This window comes from Argopecten irradians, chromosome 8 (assembly GCF_041381155.1).
Source record: "Argopecten irradians isolate NY chromosome 8, Ai_NY, whole genome shotgun sequence".
Taxonomy (NCBI): domain Eukaryota; kingdom Metazoa; phylum Mollusca; class Bivalvia; order Pectinida; family Pectinidae; genus Argopecten; species Argopecten irradians.
The window spans coordinates 18,699,592-18,715,966 of NC_091141.1; the positions used below are offsets into that span (position 1 = coordinate 18,699,592).

Sequence of the window (16,375 nt, forward strand, 5' to 3'; positions counted from 1 at the left end):
ATTCACATCCTTTTGTATCTGAATGTCCATTCCAATATTATACTAAGACCCCCTTGTACCCAGGAAGGACCTTGCAAACCCAGAGACTTGCTTGTTTTGTTGACCGTGCTGGTGTCCTTGACCTAGAACTAGAATCATGTCCACGTTTTCTGGTTTGTGATGGTGTCTTATCTCGTCGATGGAAGCTATTGCACTCGAATGGCACATCATGCTGACCTCGGTGGAAATTCTCCGATGTGAAGCTACTACAATTCTCAGAAATGTTGGAATGTTCAGGGGAGACTACTCTTTCAAATCGATATTGGCCCATTTGCCTCCTGGTACTTGGTCTACCCCGTCGAGATTTGACTGGTGTTCTTGGAGGCAATGTCGGACATTCTGCTGCGACATCAAGGTCTTGCTGAACTTTAAGATTCTCCACTCTTCCTCGAAGGCTTTCTGTGGAGGCTTCTGATGACAGGTTTTCTGATGGTTTTGTATCTTCTCTGCTAGTTTCTTTGTTCAGGGTCTATTCAGATAAGCGAATTATTAATATCAATTATTAAACAACTTTCCTTACACAACTTTCCTTAATAATAATAATAAACTTTATTTATTGAGGATAGATTTACATGTTAAGCCAAAGGCTTATCTACCACATGGTCCTAATCACGTCAAATTTGCCTCTGTACTACACTCGAGATACCGGTAATAATTTTTTAAAGATTATTATTATGATATTTAAGTGAATATTAAATAAAGAGTTTAAAAAGAAGCTAAAATGTCAAGATAATGATCATGAACTTACATAATTTCTGACCCAATAGATAATAATATCATACTCTACTGAAAAAAAACACATTTACCAAAGTCTATATTTATGAACTGTGGGTGGAAAATTTGTGCTAAGTCTTTGGTATGTTTTTATGTTATTATAATCAAGGTCATATTCATCAGAATTAAATTCCAAAAACCAGTTTTGTACCTCACAAAAGTCATTGCTATTTGAAGAGTTTAGAAACTCTTGGAGGCAGTCACTTGGAACCACAGATAAGTTACACATGGATGACCTCAGATCAATTAGTCCCAGTTCTAGATCTGATGGAATGTTACTCTTCTTACGCTGGCTACAATTTCTGTAAAACAATGACACAATTATATTTTAATCTGTCAAGACTCAAAAATATTTCTTTATTTTTCAAAGTGATCAAGTTACTTATTCAGTAAATTTTATAATGATTCAAAACAGTGTTATAAAAGATACTTTGAGAATCTTACTGTTAGAATCCGTCAAATTATAAGATCAAATAGTCGTGGAACTATATGATAAGCATGATTTCATTAACTATTCAAATTCCGTTTCCTTTGTTCTATATGCAAATTTAGACACATCACATTTATAACAAACTTATTAGACACATCATATCTATATAACAAACTCATTAGACACATCATATCTATATAACAAACAAATTAATTAGACACATCATATCTATATAACAAACAAATAAGACACATTATATATATATATATATATATATATAAAACAAACTTATTAGACACATCACATATGTATATAAAACAAACTTATTAGACACATCACATATATATATAAAACAAACTTATTAGACACATCATATCTATATAACTAACAAATTACTTAGCTAGACACATCATATATCTATAACGAACTCATTAGACACGTCATATACATATTATATAACAAACTCATTAGACACGTCATATACATATTATATAACAAACTCATTAGACACGTCATATACATATTATATAACAAACTCATTAGACACGTCATATACATATTATATAACAAACTTATTAGACACGTCATATACATATTATATAACAAACTCATTTGACACATCATATCTATATAACAAACAAATAAGACACATCATTCATATCTATATAACAAACTCATTTGACACATCATATATATACATAGGATCTGACATGAGTGTTCATTTCATATGAGATTTTATGAAACGAGTCTAAGAAGTTTTTATTTTTGTGAGCCTTGGCGAGCAAAAATTAAAACTTCGAGACGAGTTTCATAAAATCTCATATGAAAAGAACACAAATTTAAGATACTTTTCATCACATAAATACAAATACCTATATAACAAAGCATTTCAAAATGTATTCTGAAAATCAAGCACAGGCCACCATTCCACCTGACGTCACATCATATTTTTCCTGCTGTCATTTTATTGTTTCTGTCTGACGTCACAATGAATTTCTAGCCAATGAAAATCGCCCCAGGTCATATTACACTAGTGACACAGGCGAAATCACAGGATATCAGGCGGATAATGTGATAAATATATGTATAACAAACTCATTAGACACATCATATCTATATTACAACTATTTACTGTAGATAGAGGTTTTCCTGTTTGACTGAGAATTCCTTTCGTATATCTTCTAGTTTAGCCTCTACAAATCCGTACTCTGTCTGCATCACCAAGGACTTTCCCTTTGCTTTTGCTGAAATTATCCAAGAACACTGCATTTAAAGGTCATGCATATTTGAGAAAAAAAATCTTATTTTATATACCATATTTAGTTCTATAGTATAATATTAATTTCACATTTATTTATTGTAAAATGCATGTCTGCTCATAAAGGTTTAAAAATGAGGCTTTAAGTACACCAGTACTTGGAATTCTGACCTAAATATGATTTACTTATGTGACCTTCTGTAATTCTTACACAAAATATGAAGGTTATGATGACCCAGTTGCAGTGTCCCACTTAATGACTCTATGAAATCGAAGTAATGTGTTCAGATTAATGGTTATACATTTACAGGGGAACCGAAAACAATCGCTTCAACAGAAGTCTAGGTCTAGTTCGGTTTAGCTCATTTGAAGAGAAGACAAAATATTAGGCTACATATATCTAATATTAAATATACAAAATATTAGATATATGTATAAATTTGATTTTAAATATAGGTATAATAATAGGCATACAATTAATTGACAAATTAACTACCGGTAAACATTGTTTTACCTTTTTCCTCTAACAAGTCTCTGAACTTATTCTCAATGTTCACAATGTGGTTCTCTGTCTCCTGCAGGATCAGTGCCTGAATGTGATAAAAAAAAACCTTGTCAATGTCACACCAAATCTCAAAAATCTTGCAAGGTAACACCAAATTTCCTTAAGTAAAAATCTTGTCAATGTAACACCAAATCTCCTTAAGTAAAAATCTCCAATTAAAAATCTTGATGACCTACATACATGTATATTGAAGACAATGTTGATATGAACTTATACAATTTTCAAACATCCAATATTAATTTTCAAACATCCCATATACATAATCAGAAACATATATTAGATGTCACAGGGGTGGGGTAGGGGAGGATAACAGAATAGATGGGTATTTTTCTGACATAACCGCCATAGATTGTGTCTGGTAACAATAATAGCAAAATTTGAAGCATAAGTCATATGCATCGCAAGATGCACATTATTATGCATTTGGCCTAGGCCTAACATGCTAATTCATATTATAGCCTAGGCAATTTGTCTGCATACTTTTGAAATCTTCCGCTTTGGCATCTTATCCCTGTTGGGAATTATGTTCTTTAGCGTTTCGTAACAGGTCGCAACACTTGCACGCCATTTGGCATCAGATTGACGACGTCGTACTCTCATCTGGAATGTTGATCCTCTTGGCATCACTATATACAACAATAAAGCAAAATTACTGAGACTTCGTATACAAGCTGGAAATAGGCTATCTGTTGGTTCTAAATCTAGGTTCACACAAACGTTTGCTGCTTCATTTGAGAAAGAAACGTGAGAACACATTTTAACATTGTGTGATTGTGTAATGTGTACTTAGCCACAGGAGTTTGACGTTCTGTCAATAATATATAAACCCTAGGGGATAGTATAGGGAGTATTTTTAATTTCACCGAACGTTAAACTCCTGTGGCTTAGTCTATTCAGTAGGCCTCGCGGCTGATGATACCTAATTTACACGGTCACTGATTAAAGCATGTGAAATTCATACTGAATACAGCAAATAAAACAAAATAATAAGCTAAGTCTTTATGCTATTGTCGTCATATTTTAAATTAACATGCAACCAAAAATTTAAACTGTAATCGCCATCCAACTTTTACAAGACCAGAGACCTGTAACCGTTGACCTTTGCATCAACTTGATGGATCAACACGTTCACAATAAACGTTTCTACAGCACATGTTGTTACAGAAATTAACACAGTTAAATGATGTCATAACTAATAGCCTAAAATGAGGGACACTATTTGAATTAGGCTTTGTTAAACTAGATATTGCAATTTAAGATATAAATACTCACAAATTTTCGTTTCAGTGGCAGGAACTACGGCACATTTCAGATTCAAAAAATGACTGTCAAGTGTCATCTTGTTTGAGGCTCTTCATAGGGAAACTGAATTCGACGATTAAAACATCGATTATCTTTGCTATTTTGATTTGAACAACATTTTATACAGTACTGCTTTCAATGAAAAAATTATTCCCGATGAAAAGTTTTTTTTTGTTTTGGTTTTTTGGTATTATGAACTTCGTTACTAATAAAAGTTCTGTTTACCATGAAATAAATATACTGGCTGAAGAAACCCATCCACTACCTCAGGTATGACGTAATAAATTGACGTCACGAAATTTTCTCTATCGCTGCAAGAGAAAAAGCTGGGGTTCCGTCTAGGTTCGGGATAAAGAAAACGTACAATAGCCTACTATTCAACAGCAATAGAAAAATTGCGCAAACTATAATTATTGTATTGTTTGTTGCATTTTAAGGCTGTTGAAGCTCTATCACAAAATAATGTCACATTATATTGGGAAGTCATGAATATTATTAATGCCACAATATATATTGTAACGTCATAATATGTTGACGTAGCACTCCACGTCATTCTTGAATTTGGAGCTCGAGATTTGTATTATGACGTGTTCCGATTCTTTCATATTCTTTGCCCCAAAACTCTTTAAGGCTTATTTAAAGTGATAATATAGAAAAATGTCAATATTCTCTTACATTTTTTTCATAAATAGACTAGAACTAGATTCTATATCCTCTAATTGAACATTAACCCAAAAAATAAAACATGACAACATCGAAAGATAGTCAGTACATCACGTGTAACTTACTAGTTCACCTTTATAAAATTTATTACCTAACATGATCGGTATCACTATGGACTACGTGTCTGAGTTCATTATATATTATAGATTTGGAAAAAGCACATCTTTAGATCTAGTAGTGATATGGAATTTTTTTAATATCACTAATTTTTGGCGCCAAAGCGCTCGATCAATAGTTATATATAGACGTACCAGTCGTTAATTTTCGCGGGAAAAACTTCGTGATTTCAAAGTGAATCATGGACCCAACAGAGTGCCCTAAGACCATTTTTAGACGTTGTAGAGGCCTAGATTAAGAAACGATAAAAATCATGCTCTACATTAGAGTACATGGATACTATCACATGTATATACGAGAAGGGTGGAAAACTCAGACTCAAAATTTCTAACCCGCCTCCCTTTAATAGCGGCTATAAAACACATTTCTACATCGTCATAAAAACGATTTCTACCGTTGGAAAGAGCGATAATTTTCCTTTTGAAATCATCCTACACATCTATGCAAAGTGCCGTCATTAAGACGACATAAGCCCTATTATGACAAACATATTGAAAATCATCTAATTAAAAAATCATACTGGCTTCGTGGCCGAAATAATATGCATGAACGAGGCTTCGGCTGCAATCTCATTCGGGATTTCTTAAAAGAAACAAATTTGGATTAGTATTTCATAAAATTATTCTACCAAGTATGATAAACTGACGTTGAAACATTTTTATGCAGTTCAAAGGCATCGTTTGGTATCGGGCCAGGTCATCTCCGATTCAGACTGACCACCGAGAATCGGCCACTTACCTTAGTCTTTTTAACAAATGAATAATTTATCTACCCATTACAGCGATCCGTCGAGATTAGAGGCGACTGCATACTACAAGAAAATGGCGAGGAGGAGGGATTTTTTTTTTTTGCGTAAAAGAATCTACTGTATTGACACAATATAACGTGAGGCATGCCTGATTGAATGTTTGTTATGAGTAGGTAAATGCAGCGGCGTAGCTAGGTCTGGATAGGCCTGCATGCCTGGGGGTGCAGGGGGCGACAGCCCTCTGCTCAGGGTCCAGGGGCGAAGCCCCGGTAGGGGGTATAAAGCTGACGGGAAATTGTTTACAATGTAGTAACCATTTTACTTCTTTGGTAACTTTTAACGTATATACCAATGGTTAAATGGAGGTTCATGATATTTAGGTGATAACCATGCAAAACTATATACATTGTATACATACTAGACTCCCGTGACAAGTGCTCGAACAAAAAACACGGATTTTGGCTGTAAATATTAAATTAGTTAGTAATGGGAGAATTTTGTGTTATTTTAACTGATGAAAAACTTATGGAGAATATTTTAAACAAAATTAAAATTAAGTTTACGTGTTGTTTTATTTATGACAGCGAGTCAAAGACCACTGTCAAAATGGTGGGAATTGCGTAAGAAGGGGCCAGTCCTCGGCCACCTCAATAAAAAACATATTGTATTAATGACCTATTTTTCTACTTATTCTGTTCTATTTCTAACAATTCCAACAACAAAAATTCTTTTCTAAATAAAAAATCTGTTCATATTCGACAAAAATAAAAGTCAACTATTTCGTGACACCGGAAATCACGGATTAACACGCGTTTTAACGGGGCGGGAAATGAACCAAAATTGATCAATTCACTTTTTCGTTACTAAGGCCAAGAACATGTTGCAATTGCTTTAATTAAGTTGTTTTGCTATCATTGTTAAGATGATTATATGTTTTTAGAATATTTCTAACTTTTCATGCGATGTTGTTTATTTTGGTATTCGTAAATGTTTCCCGATTCAAAATCCACAATTGCTTGAGGGATTTTGGTGAAGAAGTCTTCTTCTTTAGCTTAAGTCTAATATTGTCTTCGACAAAAATTCAAACATATTTAACAACTTGGTAACCGGAAATATATAGACTATTCTAATAAATTTCCAGAATGGCCAATCTTCAAGTCTTTCAAATGTGCACAAAGTTATGTCAGGCATACAGTTGGGCATATCATATGTATTTTTTCTTTCATACCTACACGTGTAATACTGGCTGGTCTAGGGCAATGGCTACCCATGCAATAAAGCCTCGTGACGTCACGGCGTCAACAAAATCTCTATTTCCTCGTTAAAATCTTAACATTTTTTTCACAAAATTGACTGGTTTTACTATAAAAGATGCAAGCAACGGAATTTGTGTTGAAAATATCACGTAATTTTTCATGTATGGAAATTGACTTCCAGTCGTGGATTTTCTTCGAATTTTATTTCAAAATGGCGGGATATTATAGTTGTAAAATTGCAGTAAAACGTCGTGGTATGAAAGAAAAATACTCTTTCATGAGTGGATATGAAGGATAGGGATATTTCTACCCTCGGGATCGCAAAATGTTGCAAAACCCTCGGCAAGCCTCGGGTTTTTACTACATTTTGTGACCCTCGGGTAGAATATCCCTATCCTTCATATCCACATATGAAAGAGAGTCTTATAACACATAATTTATATTCTGTAGCGTTACGTGTATTCAAATGTTGTGGTTTTTTCTGACTGTTCAAAAATGTAAGTCAGATTATTTTTTGCATGCTTGAGCATGCAAGCATGCACGGGCGCTACGCCACTGAAATGTAAGTTGAAAAGACCAATTCAGGGCAATGTCTTGTAAGCAGTCGGAAATTTGGAGATGACCTGGCCCGATACCAGAACGGTATCGGCGAGTTCCAACTTTAAATATATAGCAATGCGCACTTTTAAAACTGTGACAATTACACTTTGAATCCAAGATGACAACCAGTCATCCTCGATACTCCAGGGGTTCCGATCACTTACGATCTATACACCCCTGGACTATCTCATAGTAAAACTGAAGGCAGCTCAGGTGAACAGATCTGAACCAATCACAGACCTGCAAAGATTTCCTTTGAAGACTACAGAGAGAGCGACGCCCACTTCAAAGCCACACAGTCAACCACAATGTACCGTTATACGGCTCTTTTGATGTACATCAAAGGACTAAATTACCTGTTCTGTTCTGTTGCCTCCAGTTTTACTACGAGATAGTCCAGGGGTGTAGAGATCGTAAGTGATCAGAACCCCTGGAGTATCGAGGATGACAGCCAGTCGGCCATATTGGAAATCGATCGGTCCCAAAATGCAATATGCACAACAACGGCCCTAGGTGAACCAACATATGAAATACGAGACATCGTCCTTTCAGTACTTTCTGAGAAACAATGGTAACAAACTTCAGATACCAACATCCAAGATGGCCATCTTGACGGGTGGTCAGCCATCTTATTTGTAGACCGATCGGTCCGAAAATGCAATATGTACAACTGGGGCCCTAGGGGAAGCTACATAGATGTATGAACTTTGAGACAGGTAACAAATGTTTTTAACCATTAAAATCCAACATTTTACAAATTCATACGCATCAAGTCCTTTTTTTGTCATGCATATGGCAGTTACAAGCTACACAACAGTAATATCTAAAGTTAGGCCTGATGGCTAATATTTTAAATACAGTATTGGCAGAAAACTATAGGGAAATGACATTTGTAGTAAATTTAAGGGCCATAACTCTGATAAATAACATCCGCTGAAAGAGTTGATCGAACCTGGCCAGGCACTTACATGTAAGGCATTCACCTTTTGACCAAGTTTGAAGAAAATCGGTAAATAATTATTACAGTTATTGTACGGAAGTGGCAGAAACTGACTTTTTTTAGGTCCCCTGAGACGAAGTCTCAAGTGACCTTTTCTAATCGCCTTTTGTTCGTCGTCGTCCGTCGTCCATCGTGCGTCGTATGTCCGTAAACAATTTACATTTTTGACTTCTTCTCCAAAACTACTGAAGCAATTTCAATGAAATTTTGCACAAACCTTCTAAAGCATAAGGCCAATCAAAATTGTGAATTATATGGTCCCCACCCCCCAGGGAGCTATGGGAGGGGCCAAAAGGGGTAAAATTGACTAAAATTTCAAAAATTATCTTCTCCACTCACAGATGTGATGGAATTAAATACTCGTCATAGATAGAAAGGTCCTAAGGTCCTTTACAAAAATTGTGAATTATATGACCCTGGGGTCTCAGGTTTCCCCCTGGGGAATGGGTTAAGTTTACTATAGTTTATATAGGGAAAACACATTTTTGAGTATTATTTGATCATTTGTAATAGGAAATGAGTCAAATATTGTCAAAATTATCAGTATGAGATGGCCATTGAATCCTATTAACCAATTTTCCATGACCGACCCCCAGGGGCCTTAGGGGCGGGGTCAAAGGGGTCAAATAGGCTATAACTTAAACAAGAGGCCCAAGGGCCTTAACGGTCATCTGACTATCTTGGCTTGTTTGTTTGTTTGTTTGATTAATTAACGTCCTATTAACAGCTATGGTCATGTAAGGACGGCCTCCCATGTATGCGGTGTGTTGCGTGTATGTTGTGCGAGGTGCGTGTTTTGGGAGACTGCGGTATATTCGTGTTGTGTCTTCTTGTATAGTGGAACTGTTGCCCTTTTTATAGTGCTATATCACTGAAGCATGCCGCCGAAGACACCAGGCAACACACCCCACCCGGTCACATTATACTGACAACGGGCAAACCAGTCGTCCCACTCCCGTTATGCTGAGCGCTAAGCAGGAGCAGAAACTACCACTTTTATAGACTTTGGTGTGTCTCGGCCAGGGGACAGAACCCAGAGCCTTCCTCACAGGGGCGAGCGCTCAACCAAAAGCCAAAAGTGAGGTGGTGTCAAGGGAGAATCTAGGAAGAACAAAGTAATTTAGGGAGAAAGAAAAGAAAAGATCCTAAATTTAGTCGCCTTTTACGATCATGCAATAGGGGCAGCAGGTACAATTCTTACGCCCTACCTGCAGGGCCATTACTATCTTGGCAATAGCTTTATAGGAAAATAATTAGATATGGTGTCATGGTAGCCATCTTCAATCTGGGATCAACCAGAGATATAACAACACTTTGACAAGATCATATCAGCCGCATTTCATGTTTCAAGTTTCAGTTAAATTGCACTGGTAGAACTTGAGAAGAAGTTCAAAATGTGTTTTCAAGATGGCATCTGTGGCAGCCATCTTGGATCATCTGTGGCAGCCATCTTGGATTTTGGATTGACATAAAATATAACAACACTTGGTCGGGACCATGTCAGGATCATTTCATGCAGGTTTCAGCTAAATCACACTGGTAGAACTTCAGAAGAAGTTCAAAATTCAAGATTTTGGAATATTTGACTTTGAAAGTAGGTCAAGGTCATTCATTTCCACAACTTTGATAGCCCTTTATCTCAGCATGCTACTGACTAAATTTGAATACCCTGGACCTTTCGGCTAATTAAAAGGTGTAGTTAAAAGATTTTAGCTTAATTGACACGTGACCTTGAAAGAAGGTCAAAGTCATCCATGTTTATAACTATGGTAACCCTGCATCCCAGCTTGCCACCAGCAAAATATGAGTACCCTGGATTTTGGGTTAGTTAACAAAAATCGTTCAAAGAATTTAGCCTATTTGACCCCTGTAACCTTGAAAGAACATCAAGGTCATTTATTTTCACAACTTTGGTAGCCCTTCATCCCATCATGCTACAGGCCAAATATGAGTACCCTGAACCTTTCGGTTAGTTAGAAGAAGTCATTCAAAGATTTTAGTCTATTTGACTCCTATGACCTTGAAAGTAGGCCAAGGTCATTCATTTTCACAACTATGGTAGCCATTCATCCCAGCATGCTACAGGCCAAATATGAGTACCCTGGACCTTTCGGTTAGTTAGAAGAAGTCGTTCAAAGATTTTAGCCTATTTGACCTCCGGTGACCTTGACAGTACGTCAAGGTCATTAATTTTCACAAACTTTTGTAGCCCTTCATCCCATCATGCTACAGGCCAAATATGAGTACCCTGGACCTTTCGGTTAGTTAGAAGAAGTCGTTCAAAGATTTTAGCCTATTTGACCCCTGTGACCTTAAAAGTAGGTCAAGGTCATTAATTTTCACAACTTAGGTAGTCCTTCATCCCAGCATGCTACAGGCCAAATATGAGTACCCTGGATATTTCGGTTAGTTAGAAGAAGTCGTTCAAAGATTTTAGCCTATTTGACCCCAGGTGACCTTGATAATAAGTCAAGGTCATTAAGTTTCACAACTTTTGTAGCCCTTCATGCCAGCATGCTACAGGCCAAATATGAGTACCCTGGACCTTTTGGTTAGTTAGAAGAAGTCGTTCAAAGATTTTAGCCTATTTGACCCCTGTGACCTTGAAAGTAGATCAAGGTCATTTATTTTCACAACTTTGGTAGCCCTTCATCCCAGCATGCTACAGGCCAAATATGAGTACCCTGAACCTTTCGGTTAGTTAGAAGAAGTCGTTCAAAGATTTTAGCCTATTTGACCTCCGGTGACCTTGACAGTACGTCAAGGTCATTAATTTTCACAACTTTTGTAGCCCTTCATCCCATCATGCTACAGGCCAAATATGAGTACCCTGGACCTTTTGGTTAGTTAGAAGAAGTCGTTCAAAGATTTTAGCCTATTTGACCCCTGTGACCTTAAAAGTAGGTCAAGGTCATTTATTTTCACAACTTAGGTAGTCCTTCATCCCAGCATGCTACAGGCCAAATATGAGTACCCTGGACCTTTCGGTTAGTTAGAAGAAGTCGTTCAAAGATTTTAGCCTATTTGACCTCCGGTGACCTTGACAGTACGTCAAGGTCATTAATTTTCACAACTTTTGTAGCCCTTCATCCCATCATGCTACAGGCCAAATATGAGTACCCTGGACCTTTTGGTTAGTTAGAAGAAGTCGTTCAAAGATTTTAGCCTATTTGACCCCTGTGACCTTAAAAGTAGGTCAAGGTCATTTATTTTCACAACTTAGGTAGTCCTTCATCCCAGCATGCTACAGGCCAAATATGAGTACCCTGGACCTTTCGGTTAGTTAGAAGAAGTCGTTCAAAGATTTTAGCCTATTTGACCCCAGGTGACCTTGACAGTACGTCAAGGTCATTAATTTTCACAACTTTTGTAGCCCTTCATCCCAGCATGCTACAGGCCAAATATGAGTACCCTGGACCTTTTGGTTAGTTAGAAGAAGTCGTTCAAAGATTTTAGTCTATTTGACTCCTATGACCTTGAAAGTAGGCCAAGGTCATTCATTTTCATAACTATGGTAGCCATTCATCCCAGCATGCTACAGGCCAAATATGAGTACCCTGGATTTTGGGTTAGTTAACAAAAATCGTTCAAAGAATTTAGCCTATTTGACCCCTGTAACCTTGAAAGAACATCAAGGTCATTAATTTTCACAACTTTGGTAGCCCTTCATCCCATCATGCTACAGGCCAAATATGAGTACCCTGAACCTTTCGGTTAGTTAGAAGAAGTCATTCAAAGATTTTAGTCTATTTGACTCCTATGACCTTGAAAGTAGGCCAAGGTCATTCATTTTCACAACTATGGTAGCCATTCATCCCAGCATGCAACAGGCCAAATATGAGTACCCTGGACCTTTCGGTTAGTTAGAAGAAGTCGTTCAAAGATTTTAGCCTATTTGACCTCCGGTGACCTTGACAGTACGTCAAGGTCATTAATTTTCACAACTTTTTTAGCCCTTCATCCCATCATGCTACAGGCCAAATATGAGTACCCTGGACCTTTTGGTTAGTTAGAAGAAGTCGTTCAAAGATTTTAGCCTATTTGACCCCTGTGACCTTAAAAGTAGGTCAAGGTCATTAAGTTTCACAGCTTAGGTAGTCCTTCATCCCAGCATGCTACAGGCCAAATATGAGTACCCTGGATATTTCGGTTAGTTAGAAGAAGTCGTTCAAAGATTTTAGCCTATTTGACCCCAGGTGACCTTGATAATAAGTCAAGGTCATTAAGTTTCACAACTTTTGTAGCCCTTCATGCCAGCATGCTACAGGCCAAATATGAGTACCCTGGACCTTTTGGTTAGTTAGAAGAAGTCGTTCAAAGATTTTAGCCTATTTGACCCCTGTGACCTTGAAAGTAGATCAAGGTCATTTATTTTCACAACTTTGGTAGCCCTTCATCCCAGCATGCTACAGGCCAAATATGAGTACCCTGAACCTTTCGGTTAGTTAGAAGAAGTCGTTCAAAGATTTTAGCCTATTTGACCTCCGGTGACCTTGACAGTACGTCAAGGTCATTAATTTTCACAACTTTTGTAGCCCTTCATCCCATCATGCTACAGGCCAAATATGAGTACCCTGGACCTTTTGGTTAGTTAGAAGAAGTCGTTCAAAGATTTTAGCCTATTTGACCTCCGGTGACCTTAAAAATAGGTCAAGGTCATTTTTTTCACAACTTAGGTAGTCCTTCATCCCAGCATGCTACAGGCCAAATATGAGTACCCTGGACCTTTCGGTTAGTTAGAAGAAGTCGTTCAAAGATTTCAGCCTATTTGACCTCCGGTGACCTTGACAGTACGTCAAGGTCATTAATTTTCACAACTTTTGTAGCCCTTCATCCCAGCATGCTACAGGCCAAATATGAGTACCCTGGACCTTTTGGTTAGTTAGAAGAAGTCGTTCAAAGATTTTAGCCTATTTGACCCCTGTGACCTTAAAAGTAGGTCAAGGTCGTTTATTTTCACAACTTAGGTAGTCCTTCATCCCAGCATGCTACAGGCCAAATATGAGTACCCTGGATATTTCGGTTAGTTAGAAGAAGTCGTTCAAAGATTTTAGCCTATTTGACCCCAGGTGACCTTGACAGTACGTCAAGGTCATTAATTTTCACAACTTTTGTAGCCCTTCATCCCAGCATGCTACAGGCCAAATATGAGTACCCTGGACCTTTTGGTTAGTTAGAAGAAGTCGTTCAAAGATTTTAGCCTATTTGACCCCTGTGACCTTGAAAGTAGGTCAAGGTCATTTATTTTCACAACTTTGATAGCCCTTCATCCAAGTATGCTACAGGCCAAATATGAGTACTTTGGGCCTTACGGTTATTGAGAAGAAGTTGTTTGAATGAAAAGTTTACGCACGGCGCACGGCGGACGACGACGGACGGTGCATGATGACTATAGGTCATCCTGACCCTTTGGGTCAGATGACCTAAAAATCTTCTGAAATTCTGGAAATGGTAGAATCACATATTCTTCATAGATGGAAAGGTCTTGAGGTTCTTTACAAATATTGTGAATTATATGACCCTGGGTCTCACGTTTCTCCCTGAGGAGGGGGTCAAGTTTACTATAGTTTATTAAGGGAAAACACATTTATGAGCATTTTTTGCTCAATTTTCATAGGAAATGAGTCAAACTTCTTTAGAATTATTAGCTTGAGATAACATCTTAATATTATATCTATATTGGTCCTGGTCAACCCCCTTGGGGCAGAGGGGCGGGGCCAAAAGGGGCAAATAGGCTAAAACTTTAAAAATCTTCTTCTTAAATACTGGAAATGGTAGAATCAAATACTCCGCATAGATGGAAAGGTCTTAAAGTCCTTTACAAAATTGTGAATAATATGACGGGGTCTCATGTTTCCCTCTTGGGAGGGGGGTCAAGTTTACTTCAGTTTATATAGGAAAATCACATTTATGAACATTATTTGCCTATTTTTCATAGGGAATTAGTCAAACTGGGTTAGAATTATTAGTCTGAAATAGCATTTTAACATCATATCCATGTTGGTCCTGGCTGACCCCCAGGGGCCAGAGGGGCGGAGCCAAAAGGGGTCAAAATGGTTATTTCAAAAATCTTCTTTTTGAATTCACAGATTTGATGGAGCCAGATACTCTTGATAGATTGGAAGGTCTTAAGGCCCTTTACAAAAATTTGTGAATTTCGTGGCCCTGGGATCTCCGATTTTCCCCTGGGGAGGGGGTCAAATTTACTATAGTTTATGTAGGAAAAACACATTTAGGAACATTATTTGCTTAGTTTTCATAGGAAATTAGTCAACCTGGATAAGAATATCATATCCATATTGGTCCTGGCAGACTCCCAGGGGCCAGAAGGGGTCAAAATTTCAAAAAACTTTCTTCTGAATTCACAGATTTGATGCAACCAAATAATCTTCATAGATTAAAAAGTCAAATTTATGAAATCACTGACTGACTTCAAGGGCCTGATGGGCAAATATATAGTGTTTATATGCATGTCTTTGTTTCATTCTGTATCTGAACTCAGGTGACCGTTAAGGCCCATGGGCCTCTTGTTTTTTAAGCCAAGGGCCATAACTCCGCTAAATAAGGTTCTTTGAAAGTTGCAATCCAACTTCGCAGAGTCCTTAAGGCATTTAACCTTGTTACTAAGTTTGAAGAAAATCGGTTGGCATCTGTTACATTTATTGTTACAGACAGACGGACAAACCCAAATTAATATCCCCCTGTGTCGGAGAAAGCGGGGAATAACAGGAATTATTAACGGACGGACGAAAGGTGATTTGAATAGCTCACCATCTGATGGTTGGCTAAAAATATGTTAGCACTATGGTTAACATTAGGTATTGCATTATGGTGTAGCTTGTAAATTTTGTACATTTCAGGAAAACAAGTTCACAGAGTTCGGAACATATTTCTGTACGTTTAATGTCTATAGCTGGTACATGGAGCATTCCTATAACTTTACAAATTCATAGCATCAAGTCTTTTTTTAACCTTGTCATGCAAATGGCAGTTACAAGCTACACAACAGTAATATCTAAAGTTAGGCCTGATGGCTAATATCTTAAATATAATATTAGCAGAACTATGGGGACATTTTCGATTCTAGGTACTTTTTGTGAAAAAGCAATAACAAACTTGGTTTTTATACAAATTTCATGTATGAAGAGATAGTGCCTTAAGTATACACTGCCCTCCAAAAGTTCTGTATACAAATTTCATGTATGAAGAGATAGTGCCTTAAGTATACACTGCCCTCCAAAAGTTCTGTAACATATGTAAACATTTGCTGGCAATTTATCCTCGAGAAAACTGAAAAAACAATTATTGAGTTAGAGAAGATAAATCACTTGATAAGGTACTGATGCCTGTGTTAACAATATTTACATATTTCTGTACTTTAGATGTATTTTTTAAAACTGCATACAAGTGTAACAGAAATTTTGGAGCGTGTAAGAATGGGAGGCCCCCACCCCCATATAAAAGGTGGAAGGATGGACAGAAAAGATTCCTTCATTTTCTATGTCCAAACAAGAGATCATTACTTACTCGAGAAAGACGAACATACGCCATACCCATCCAAAC

The 16,375-nt window shown here is 37.1% G+C and overlaps 1 protein-coding gene across 1 annotated transcript; it reads right to left on the reverse strand.

The window, feature by feature from the left end:
• Positions 1 to 37: 37 nt before the first annotated feature.
• Positions 38 to 5,027, reverse strand: LOC138329764 (uncharacterized). The gene is made up of 6 exons (XM_069277054.1): positions 4,339 to 5,027; positions 3,547 to 3,692; positions 3,016 to 3,091; positions 2,376 to 2,487; positions 965 to 1,115; positions 38 to 508 (listed from the first exon to the last, which is right to left on the reverse strand). The coding sequence occupies exons 1-6, from the start codon at positions 4,403 to 4,405 to the stop codon at positions 38 to 40; spliced, it is 1,023 nt and encodes a 340-aa protein (XP_069133155.1). The 5' UTR covers positions 4,406 to 5,027.
• Positions 5,028 to 16,375: the final 11,348 nt, after the last annotated feature.

Excerpts from the sequence above, each read along its gene's own strand:
- LOC138329764 (XM_069277054.1), bottom strand. The coding sequence starts at position 4,405 with ATGACACTTGACAGTCATTTTTTGAATCTGAAATGTGCCGTAGTTCCT. Across the intron at positions 3,693-4,338 it reads TGCCACTGAAACGAAAATTT|TGATGCCAAGAGGATCAACA; the intron begins GTGAGTATTTAT and ends TGTTGTATATAG. Across the intron at positions 509-964 it reads ATAGCAATGACTTTTGTGAG|ACCCTGAACAAAGAAACTAG; the intron begins GTACAAAACTGG and ends TTATCTGAATAG.